General features: G+C 42.4%; 1 protein-coding gene across 1 annotated transcript in view; it reads right to left on the minus strand.

Moving 5' to 3' along the window:
* Positions 1 to 5,513: 5,513 nt before the first annotated feature.
* The window catches only part of LOC136873984 (UPAR/Ly6 domain-containing protein crok), a 38,633-nt gene continuing 31,360 nt past the window's right edge, over positions 5,514 to 12,786 (minus strand). Inside the window, exon 3 of the mRNA XM_068225250.1 lies at positions 5,514 to 7,258. Coding sequence (XP_068081351.1) covers positions 7,041 to 7,258 — 218 coding nt within the window. The 3' untranslated portion in view covers positions 5,514 to 7,040. The remainder of the gene's footprint in view (positions 7,259 to 12,786) is intronic.

A 12,786-nucleotide genomic window follows, 5' to 3' on the forward strand; every position in this document is an offset into this window, starting at 1 on the left:
CTCAGCAGGGTGTAGGGTGATTGACTGCTGGCTTCCAGCTCGCTACCATGAACTGAAGCCGTCGTGTTTTGCCCCTCAACTATAACAGACATCCACAAAGATTTTGGAAAATTATTAATTACAAACCAAAATCCACTAGCCTCTGTGATGATTTGTGAGGACAAGGAAATTAGTTCATTGAAAGGGATTCTAGATAACCCTAAAACACAGACTTTCAAGACCATTAGATGACATAATATAGTATGTTGGGAATAGGACATATTATAATCTGACGCGTTTCGATCACCCCCTGTGAGTGGGGGCGATTGAATAACACCGATCGTAGCCTCTGCCTGTCGTAAGATGCGACTTAAAGGGGCCCATGGGCTCTCAGCGTGAGAGCGTGGGTTGGCGACCACGTGGCCCTTACCTGAGTACTGGCATTGCTTCTATTTACTCACCTATTCCATCCTACCTCCCTTGGTCAACTTTTGCTTTTCTGGCCCCGACGGAATTAAAGCATTCGAGATCTAGCGAGTCTTTCATTTTCACGCAGTTCGTGGCCCTTGTCTTTCTTTGACCGATCCTCATTTTTCTAAATGTCGGATCCCTTCCATTTTTCTCTCTGGTTAGTGTTATACAGAGGATGGTTGCCCAATTGTACGTCCTCTTAAAACAATAATCAACACCACCACCACCACGTGTTTCGATCTTGCTGCCAAGAGCAATAATAAATTATGAAATGGTAATTACTACTCCGTAACAACTAGACTTAAGATACATATATACCCTGTTAGAAGTGTAATTCGTTCCAGGGCTAAAGAAGAAGAATGTTGAAGACTTACGGAGGACAGCTGTGGTTGCTCGGTATAAAGTCGTCCGCTTCGTTAAAAATATTGTGGTGTTTAGCAATTTCCATAGCCTCACGAATGATTATAGGTGCAAAATATTTCTCCTTAAAAATGACAGGTATTTTATCAACAATTTGATTGTTATTATATGTGGCATCCTCTGTCACAGTAGACTTCTCTGGCTGGCAAACACTTAAGTGCCTACGATGTTCCTTAACCCTAGTTGTTACTTTCCTACATGTTTGGCAATATAAACCGAGCTACAGGAACAAGGAATCGTATGTATTACTGCACAGTTTAAACCAATAGGATCTTTAACATGTAACAAACGATTATCCGTGGTGATATTAGACTTAAAGATTGTTTTGATATTCTGCCTTCAAATAATATTGCTACTCCAGTTCGTGACAGACTGTACGTATGGCAAAAAGGGCATATTCATAAGAGGAGAATCACGTGTCAATCTGTCCTTCAGTTTAGGATGTGTCACATTGCCAGTCTGTTTCATTGAATAGACATTGCTCAGGCATATTCTGGTTAGAAACTCAATTCTCCTTTGGGTGGGGACGGTAGAATAGTACTCACGGCAGCCCCTGCCTCCCATAAGAGGCGACTAAAAGAGGCCCTGGGGGATTTCAATTTGGGAGCGTGGGTTGGCAACCACGGGGCCCTCAGCTGAGTCCTGGCATTGCTTCTATTTACTTATGACAGATTCCTCACTTTCATCTATCCTATCCGACCTACCTTGGTCGACTCTTGATCTTTTCTGATCCCAATGATATTAGATATCGAGGCCTAGGGAGTCTTTCATTTTCATGCCCTTCGTGACCCTTGTCTTTCTTTGGTCATACCTTCATTTTTGGAAGCGTCGGAACCCTTCCACTTTTCCCCTCTGATTAATGTTAATAGAGGTTGGTTGCCCAGTTGTACTTCCTCTTAAAGCAATAATCAACATCACTACTACCTTGGGAACTCAAGTTAACCGTTTACCTTATCCTCCCTACAAACTTCCCACTCTCGGCTGATGAGGGTGTTAAGCACAACACGATTTTGGCAAGGACGGTGATGAGAAGACTCATGAAGATATCTAGCAGTATGGGTGAGCTTACGGTAAGCTGCATGTCTTAAAGTTCCATCAAATTTTCTCAAAGAAAAACGTCCAAGAGCGGAAAACCTTCTCCACGTTCAGTCTCCATGGTAAGTGTAATGTTTCAATGTAAGCTGCTCATTGGTGTTCAAGTGACACTAAAAGCTGGGTAGTTCGTGTTCATCATGGGGCAAGTTACAAATGTGTCATCATATATCTCAGCCAAATGGAAGGTTTGATTGAGTTTGTAAGACTGAAGGCAGCCCTCTTAAAAATCCTGCATATACAAATTAGCGATGACTGGTGCCAATGGCGATTCCAAGGGAAAAACATCCATTTATTCATATACAATTCTGCATATAACCTGGCTAGACAGATCCAAAAATGTCAGTGTACTTGAAGAGCACAGACCACAAGTAAAGAAGCCTTGAGTTTTAGACGTCAGCTACGATGGGCAGAGCGTGTAATACGTACGCCCGATAACCGCATTCCCAATCGCACGATTTTGGCAAGGATGGTGATGAGAGGATCCATGAAGATATTTAGCAGTATTGGTGAGCTTACGGTAAGCCGACTGTCCTAAAGTTCCGTCAGATTTTCTCGAAACCAAAACGTCCAAGAACGGCAAATATCCTCCACGAGATAACAGTGCGTGAACGTTGTTTAGGTCAGAGGAAGCGATAATAATAATAATAATAATAATAATAATAATAATAATAATAATAATAATAGTAATAATAATAATTTCGTGTGGCTATTTCTAGCCGAGTGCAGCCCTTGCAAGGCAGGCCCTCCGATGAGGGTGGGCGGCATCTGCCATGTGTAGGTAACTGCGTGTTATTGTGGTGGACGATAGTGTTATGTGTGGTGTGTGAGTTGCAGGGATGTTGGGGACAACACAAACACCCAGCCCCCGGGCCATTGGAAGTAACCAATGAAGGTTAAAATCCCCGACCCGGCCGGGAATCGAACCCGGGACCCTCTGAACTGAAGGCCAGTACGCTGACCATTCAGCCAACGAGTTGGACGGAGGAAGCGATTTAAGGATGCAATTAAGGCTAATATCAAGACGTTCCACATTCATGTTAACAACTGGGAGACCTTAGCCCTCAACCGTTCATCCTGGATATCATTAGTTCATCGCGGCACACTACTTTTTGAAGAAAACCGTAGGCGAATAGTGAACTATAAGAGGCAACGCAGAAAAAAAAGCGATATAGTCGAACAATGGCTTCTCCACCTAGGACTATCTGCCATCTCTGCGGCAAATTGTGTGCCTCCCGTATTGGGCTGTAGAGTCACCTACGGACTCACAGATGAAGGAGTTCTACTTGGAAGACCAAGTTTCGGGTGTTTCCTATTGTCTTGTATTGCATTAATGTAAGTTACAGGAAAGGAGTAGTTGTAGTAATGTATGGAAGGAGGGTGATTGTAGTGGTAAGTGATAGAAGTTATATGAAATATGCAGATTTACTCAGGCATTGAGAGAGATAGCGTTGTACCTATAGCTAGCGGTAGGCTATTGTGCGTGCATGGGCGCTCATAGGTAATACAGTAGTTGGGAAAATGCTGAGATATGGGCATGAGGTGACAGCGCGATCTCCTCAGCTGCTGGCAATCCTTGGCGGGGAGGGATAAAAGGCTCAACCCCCCCCCCCCCCACCCCTGGTTGGTGGTTATCCGTGACAGGCACATTAACAACATAATATTCTAGGTAGACTTATATTTCAGATATCATAGGGTCTATTAACTGGAGGAAAAGCTGTATAGACTTCTGGAAATAAATATTCATATTCATTAAGTCATATAGTATTCATATACTGTACCATAAAAACTGAAATACGTGGTGGAGGAGCCGTTTCTCGCAGGTTGTAGGTTCGTGAATGAATGTGGGCTCAATATGATGGCACCTTAATCTGACATTCCCGAGAAAGTTGATAAGAAGAAGAGATCATGTTGCGTAGCCAGCTGGTTTCCCTGATCTGATGTGATGCGATTTTTTCTTGTAGGATAATGTGATGAGACTTGTCTATGAGACACGTGTAGTGACTGAAGAGGAGCTCCTGGCAGGAATCCTCTCTGCCAGTTACATCGTCAAATCGACGCCGGCGTTATTCGAGCGGATACGCAAGAACTTACTGCAACGTTGTCATACCTACATCGACGCCGGGGATTCCATTTTGAATAGTTAGTATTAGTATTATTAATTTACCACGATTCTGTTCAGAAATTAGGAGTTTGTAGAGAAAATGGTTACCCCCCATGTACATATAAAATGTTCCCTAGACCTATCTTATGATGAGATAATATTTATAATATTTACATAATTCACAAAATAGTTAAATGGTACTCTGCAAGATATACATACTATACGTACTTAATTTCTTACTGCTCGTTCATTCTGTTCTCACATACTTCCTTTCACTCTACCAGTCTGCCGTTTATTCACTCACCCACACACTCACAAATACATGCAACAGTTCCATTAAATTACATTTTTCTTTATATACATCTGGATGAAAATGACGAGGCCATGCTGAACTCACAGAAATACGAATTGAAATGTTCTAAAGGAAGTCAATGAACAACGGAGGCTGATAAAGGATACGGAAAGAAGGAAGTTAAAACTTGTAGGTCATATCCTGAGACATAGTGACTTCCTAGTAAATGTCTTTCAAGGAAGAATACTAGGAACAAAAGGAAGAGGAGACCAAGGAAGACATACTTCGAGGATGTGAGAAATTAGATGGGATGTAAAGACTACAAGGACGTGGAGAGAACAGCAGGATCGAGAGGAGAATGGTTGCAGAGACAAGGCTTAGCCTTTGTATGATGGTTTATGATATCCGAAATTTTGGAAGAGACAAGTTTCTGACAGCGAGTACCATAGCTTTGCGGAACGCCAATAGAAACCCTTCTGAGAAGCAAAGGTACGGGAGAAAAGTAACTTCGCCTCTCTGAGCTGAGCGATAAACAAGCGATAGACGTTGGAAGGGGTCAATTTCTATAGAGGCCGAGAGGGATTTCCGGAGAAAGATCAGATCACTTCGCTTGGCTATCGTCTCAACTGAAGGTAACTTATTGGCTGGGAGGGGTAGTGACGGATAATTAGCCTTTCGGTGCGGCGCTGTACTCTCTGCAGCTTATTCATGCTCTCCTCTGCCGTGGGATGCCAAGCAGGTTGACCATACGTCATTACGGGTCGAACCATATAAGGGTAAGGTGACCTTATTACTCGTGTACTGAACCCTCTTAAATTCCTATATAGGAACCCTAGGATTTTTTGTTGCTTTGCACCTCGCCTCTTCACACTGTATATTCCACTTTAAGTTGTCAAAGATAATTATGGCAGTTGTTGTTATAAATGTCTACGTTGCATGTGTACCTAGTGCAGCTAAATAGAATTACTGTATCTCCACACGAAGAGTTGAAAATCCGTGTTCATAGGTATACCAAAACAAATTTGAGTCATACCCGGCGACTGAGGCATTTCCGGACCCGGGTTGCCTAGCTCAAACTGATACGTGCTCTTCTCCATCATTTCTAAAGATCTGTGTCACCATCACTGAAATACCCTGTAGAATAAAAGTTACAACAGTGTATCAAAAATATCTTTATTTATAATAGTATATGAAATCCAATGATAATGATTGCGTTATATAGTTAGTATATAAAAGTTTTACAATAGGATGATATTCAATCTTCAATGAATGATCTAAGATTATGTGAAACGTTTTTCTCATTTCCTTTTAGATTGCACTTCAATAGGTATTTCTGACGTTGACTCATAAGCGAATCAGATTTCTGGGACGGTACTTTGCTAGCTTTCCTGTGTTCCATTTAACAGAACGTTAAGAGGTGGTTTAGAACAAAGAGTAGCCGAGGACGAATATCATTCAAGATTTATAATAACTATGGTCGTATTTCTATTTTTATACAATGTTTTCCTCAAAATTCTGAAATATGACACAAAAGAAATTAAACATTGGCCAAAAAATTGCGTAGGAATCAGCAGGAAACTGGTACTTTTTTCACTTTTCTATTTAGACAACTTACTGCTCGTGAAACTCGTTGCTTTCAAACTTCATTTAAGTACAAAATATTTATAAGGAAAGGAAATCTAAATAACCGAACGTAAAGAAAATCACTTGGCATTATCAGCGCAAAACATGTGAATAATACTTGAAGGACGCCAAGTAAAATCATACGACAAAATATGCTCTTACACAACATTTTTGTCAATTAAGACTTACTAAGTCTGCCTCTGTGGTGTAGTGGTTAGTGTGATTAGCTGCCACCCCCAGAGGCCCGGGTTCGATTCCCGACTCTCCCACGAAATTTGAAAAGTGGTACGAGGGATGGAACGGGGTCCATTCAGCCTCGGGAGGTCAACTGAGTAGAGGTGGGTTCGATTCCCATCTCAGCCATCCTGGAAGTGGTTTTCCGTGGTTTTCCACTTCTCCTCCAGGAAAATGCCGGGATAGTACCTAACTTAAGGCCACGACCACTTCCTTCCCTCTTCCTTGTCTACCCCTTCCAATCTTCCCATCCCCCCGCAAGGCCCCTGTTCAGTATAGCAGGTGAGGCCGCCTGGGCGAGGTACTGGTCATCCTCCCCAGTTGTATCCCCGACCCAGAGTCTTAAGCTCCAGGACACTGCCCTTGGGCAGGTAAAGCAGAAGAAGAATAAGACTTCTTTTTAATCTGTTTCTGCACTTAACAGCCGGTACACAGAGGAAGTAAAAAACTACTTGCAGTACTGATCCCAGATTGTTCTAATATTTTTGCAATCTGCTTTACGTCCCACCGAGACAGATAGGTCTTATGGCGACGGTAGGATAGTAAAGGGCAAGAAGTGCGAAGGAAGCGGCTGTGGTCTTAATTGAGGTACAGTCCCAGCATTTGCCTGGTGTGAAAAAGGGAAACTATGGAGAACCAGGGAAGTGGCTGTGATCTTATTTAAGGTACGACTTCGATATTTAATGGTATTCAAATGGGAGAAGGGGCCAATGAATTGGTCATCTCTACAAGCAAAATGGTTTTATAGCTATTATCATGGAAGGAATGATGCATGGAAAGCATGATGCATGAATGTGCTCCAAATTGTAAACTGTCTCTTTATCACTACAGCATGACTAGGAGTGTGAGGATGATGCTAGCGGCGGTGATGGTCCACGTGGACGCCGTCGGCAGTCCCACACCATTGCAGCCATCCCCTCGGCATGACTCGCAGAACTCCATATGACTGTGCTGGGGCAGGCCGGGATGATTCTCACAGATATTTGGATAACTGTCGGATACCCACTCGCACTGACGTATAACGACTGATTCCAGCTCGTTCACTGAAACAGAAAGGAGTGTCTAAATTCAGAGTTTGCTGTATTTATAAAGAAAAATGTGGGAAATTCCCCTTTTGGTCAACCTATTGAACATGTAAATTCATTGGAATTGGCAAATATATGAGGCAGTCAAGTGTAAAACTTGCCTTACCCAGGAAAACCGATTTCTCAGAAAACTGTTCTTTTCGGTGAGATGGAAACTATACTTTTCAGTGTAGACTTAATTAATATAACCTAAGTTTTTTCAGTCTATCGAACAGAAAATACACATTTTAGAAACATTATAACTAGGGCTCGGAAGTTGAGGAAAAATCCTTTCCTGTCGAGTTTCTGAAGATGAGGCCCAACATAATATATGTTAATTCTGTGTCAATGTAGGTCAGAAAATGGTGGGTTTTATCTGTCCTATTTTGAAATGAGAAATGAAACTAGTGCTTGAAAAAATCCAGGGGTATCAAATTATGTGCAATATAAGTGAAATATTGAAGGAGAAAATGTTGATGTGAGTGTTTTGGAAGAGGAAAATCTCACTTGATTCAAGTATGAACCCTTAACATCCGTTGATGTGGAGGGAAGTCTCTCGATGTTTTGCAACGTGCTGTCTGAAAATTGACGATCTTTTACACCTAAGAATCTGGAGATGAATATTGTGATATACTGCAAAGCCATCTGAGGTAAGGTTTCCGAATTCCAATTTCTGTAACCTTACTTTGGTTAAACCAAATACGATTTCAGTTATACTAATTTATTTCTCCAGGATGTCCATTGCGGATTCACTGAATTCATTCTAGGCGGAAAAAAATCATTCTAAATTGAGCAAGTACATTTTTAACAAACACGGAATCCCTTTTAAAAATTATGTTAATCTAAAAATATGTACTATCTGAAAGAAGTATTCCACTGATATATTTTTGCATTGTATGTTGCATGTCACCAGAATTTTGCATTTTTACAACATTATATTCCTTCATAAAATATGTAATCTTTCTTTCTTTTTTAATCTGTTTACCCTCCAGGGTCGGATTTCCCTCAGACTCAGCGATGGATCCCACCTCTACCGCCTCAAGGGCAGTGTCTTGCAGCGTGAGACTTTAGGTCAGGGGGATACAACTGAGGAGGAGGACCAGTACCTCGCCCAGGCTGCCTCACTTGCTATGCTGAACAGGGGCCTTGCGGGGGATGGGAAGATTGGAAGAGACAGGCAAGGAAGAGGGAAGGAAGCGGCCGTGGCCTTTGCCTGGAGGAGAAGTGGGAAACCACGGGAAAACACTTCTAGGATGGCTGAGGTGGGAATCGAACCCACCTCTACTCAGTTGACCTCCATAGACTGAGTGGACCCCGTTCCATCCCTCGTACCACTTTTCAAATTTCGTTGCAGAAGCGGGAATCGAACCCGGACCTCCGGGGATGGCAGCTAATCACGCTAACCACTACACCACAGAGGCGGACAAAATATGTAATTCAGACTAAAATTATGAATGAATTTGGATCGCATTTTTACGTCCTTCTTGTCAGTTGCTAGGTCCTTTCTTGGATATTTTAGGTCTTTTTATAGGTTTTTTTTGGGCAAGTTATTCGTTTTCAAATTCCGAGCCCTAATTATAACGTGTCCGGAAAATAAAAAAATATCAATAACTAACATTTTTTCTTTCTACAAGTACATCCTAGGATACTATAAAATCACTTTTCTATCATGCGTATATACAGAGTTATTCAGCTAAGTTGACCACCTCAAAGATCTTCTGATGCGTCGAAAATATATGCATTTTGTTTCGAAATACTTTAAATTGTATTAAGGGGAGTCTTGACAGAAATGCTGCAAATTTTGAGCAAAGAATAGAATGTTAAGTTTTAACTCCCAATTCTTCCTCTTTCAAATCTTGTTATCATTTTTTCTCTAGCGCTATTTATAAAGCTCTAATTGCCGGATTAAAAGGGTAGTGGTTCGGCACATATAGAGCAGGCCCACGCCCCTTTCTTTCACGCTGTCAGACAATATTATCTTCAAAGTTCTTTCGGACTGACATTTCAATAATACCGCTGCAATATATTTACCTTGTAGTAGGAATTCGCGTCCGCCTATGTAGTGTAGTGGTTAGTGTGATTTGCTGCCACCCCCGGAGGCCCGGGTTCGATTCCCGGCTCTGTCACGAAATTTGAAAAGTGGTACGAGGCCTGGAAAGAGGTCCACTCAGTCTCTCGAGGTCAACTGAGTAGAGGTGGGTTCGATTCCCACCTCGGCCATTGTGGAAGTGGTTTTCCGTGGTTTCTCACTTATCCTCCAGGCAAATGCTGGGATGGTTCCTAACTTAAGACCACGGCTGCTTCCTTCCTTCTTCCTAGTCTATCCATTCCAATCTTCCCATCCCCCCGCAAGGTCCCTGTTCAGCATAGCAAGTGAGGCCGCCTGGGCGAGGTACTGGTCATCCTCCCCAGTTGTATCTCCCGACCCAGAGTCTGAAGCTCCAGGACACTGCCCTTGAGGCGGTAGAGGTGGGATCCCTCGCTGAGTCTGCGAGAAAAACCGACTCTGGAGGGTAATCAGATAAAGAAGTAGGACTTCGCAGTGCGCAAGAGGATAAATACATCTGAGGGAGTAATTTACATCCAGGGCAGTTTTGAAGTAAGTATCTTAAACTTTCAATTGTTTTTTCTAGCTTAAACCCTTTTCAGCTCTTTCCATGCATAAAATACTCCTTACGACAGAGTTCTTATCGGATTCACCTGAAATTTTCAGAGAATTCTTGAATATGCTCAGTAATTAAAAGTACTTCTGCACTTTATTATCAGTTTAATGTTACCTTCATATTTGTTTTACTTCTGAAATAGCACGAAACTAAATTTTTGCTACAAAATGACCAGCGAAAATTTGAAAAAAAAAGTATCTCCAATGCTTTATACCTGACTGCAAAATCAGGTGCTTTTATTAAATATATGAGTATTTTTGACAAGTCTGCCAAATCATAGCCCAAGGAACTGAAAACTGTGCCACAAGGAGCATTTTCTATGTGACATATAAACATATAAAAATTATTTGTCAATAACATTGCAACCGATTAACTAATAAACTCAAACTTATGTGTGGGGCTATATCATATTGATGTCCGACTCCATGGATTAATGGTTAGCGTGTTGGCCTTTGATGACAGGGGTCCCGGGTTTGACTTCAGGCAGGGTCGAGAATTTTAACCTTATTTGGTTAATTTCGCTGGCATGGGGGCTGGGTGTATGTGTAGTATTCATCATCATTTCATCCTCATCACGACGCGGAGGTCGCCTCCGGGAGTCAAATCAAAAGACATGCATCCAGCGAACCGAACTTTTCCTCGGACACTCCCGGCACTAAAAGCCATACGCCTTTTCATTTTTTCATGTTGGTATGTATTTGTGTTTTAAATTTGGCTTTGATAATGTGCCAAACTCTAGAAGTTTAAAATTTCAGTCATGACTTCCCTTAAAGGACGCATAAGGTACTGTTGAAGTTAAGTCTTCTCCATTTAATGAACGACAAATCTGGATTACTAAGAACCGGAACCGCGTTGTGTTTAGTTACAAATACAGGATCTCTGTGCACCGACGACGGCCGTGTTGGTGTCTGGAGGCCTCGTGAAGAGTACACTTGTTACAATATTGAAACAATCTATATCAGCACACATTAAAATAATTAAAATAAAATTAAGGTCCACATCTGTGGTGTAGTGGTTAGTGTGACTAGCTGCCACCCGCGGAGGCCCGTGTTCGATTTCCGCTCTGCCACGAAATTTTAAAAGTGGAAAGAGGGCTGAAACGGGGTCCACTTAGCCTCGGGAGGTCAATTGAGTAGAGAGGGGCTCAATTTCCACCTCAGCCATCCTCGAAGTGGTTTTCCGTGGTTTCCTACTTTTCCTCCAGGCCAGTGCCGCATGGTACCTAACGTAAGGCCACGGTCGCTTCCTTCCCTCTTCCTTGTATATCCCTTCCGATCTTCCCATTACTCCCACAAGGTCCCTGTTCAGCATATCAGGCGAGGCCGCCTGGGAGAGGTACTGTTCATCCTCCGCTGTTGTATCCCCGACCCACTGTCTCACGACCCACGACACTGTCCTTGAGGCCGTAGAGGTAGGATCTCTCGCTGAGTCCGAGGGAAAAACCAACCCTGGAGGGTAAACGGATTAAGAAAGGAAATGCAATTAAAATGAAACCGGTTTTCGGAAGCTTCATTCCATCACCCGTGGACCATTACAAATTAAAATACAGTATTAACATTGAGATAATTCACAGCCGAGACTCAATATTCGGCATTCGTGTCATAATGAGCACAACAGTTTTCTACATTAAAACACAAGACGAAACAAATATGCGAATTTTAATGTTTTAATATTTATGATAAACTGATGAAGGAACGAAGCTTCCGAAAACTGGTTTTGGATTAAAGTATTTTAACGTGTGCTGATAGATAGATATACGGTTTATATTAACTATCAAAGTTAGGGACACGCGTCCCTTCTATTTTAATAAGTGTATCATGTCATCAGCACCCTGCAGTCGCTTAAGTTCGGCCAGTATCCAGTATTCGGGAGATAGTAGGTTCGAACCCCACTGTCGGCAGCCCTGAAAATGGTTTTCCGTGGTTTCCCATTTTCACACCAAACAAATGCTAGGGCTGCGGCCACTTCCTTCCAACTCCTAGCCCTTTCCCGCCCCATCGTTGCAATAAGACCTATCTGTGTCGGTGCGACGTAAAGCAACTAGCAAAAAAACAAAAAACAAAAAAACAACAAACAAACAATGGCTTTAACTTTTTATGATGATTATGACTCTTAAAGAGTTCTTCAATCCCGTCTTAGCTGTGACGCGATATACCGCTCTCATTGCTGGCGTGCCGGTCTAAAGTGTCAACGAATAAGACAATCGGTCACCTCTCGTAGTGATACGAGGGAGAATGGCATTGTAGCAATGTGTGCACGACATCCTGCAGCCGTATGCTTCACCCTTCATGGTAGGGCTTCCAAGAGGCATTTTTGAGCAGCACAATGCTCATCCGCACACGGCAAGGTAATCACAGGAATGTCTCCGTAGCAATGAGTTATAATCAATCAAAGCCATTATGCCATTATGATAAAACTGTGCTGATGGTTGTATTCTTGTTATTATTATTATTATTATTATTATTATTATTATTATTATTATTATTATTAATTAAAATCAAGAAGTCGTATCAACACAAAAATGTTTGTTTCATAACTGGTTTTCGGACAGTAAGATCCATCCCCCCATGGCACTACAGCCCTTGAAGGGCCTGGCCTACCAAGCGACCGCTGCTCAGCCCAAAGGCCTGCAGAGTACGAGGTGTCGTGTGGTCAGCACGACGAATCCTCTCATCCGTTACTCTTGGCTTTCTAGACCGGGGCCGCTACCTCACCGTCAGATAGCTCCTCAATTCTAATCACGTAGGCTGAGTGAACCTCGAACTAGCCCTCAGGTCCAGGTAAAAATCCCTGACCTGGCCGGGAATCGAACCCGAGGCCTCCGGGTAAGAGGCAGGCACGCTA

Source organism: Anabrus simplex, chromosome 1, assembly GCF_040414725.1.
Source record: "Anabrus simplex isolate iqAnaSimp1 chromosome 1, ASM4041472v1, whole genome shotgun sequence".
In the NCBI taxonomy this organism is placed as follows: domain Eukaryota; kingdom Metazoa; phylum Arthropoda; class Insecta; order Orthoptera; family Tettigoniidae; genus Anabrus; species Anabrus simplex.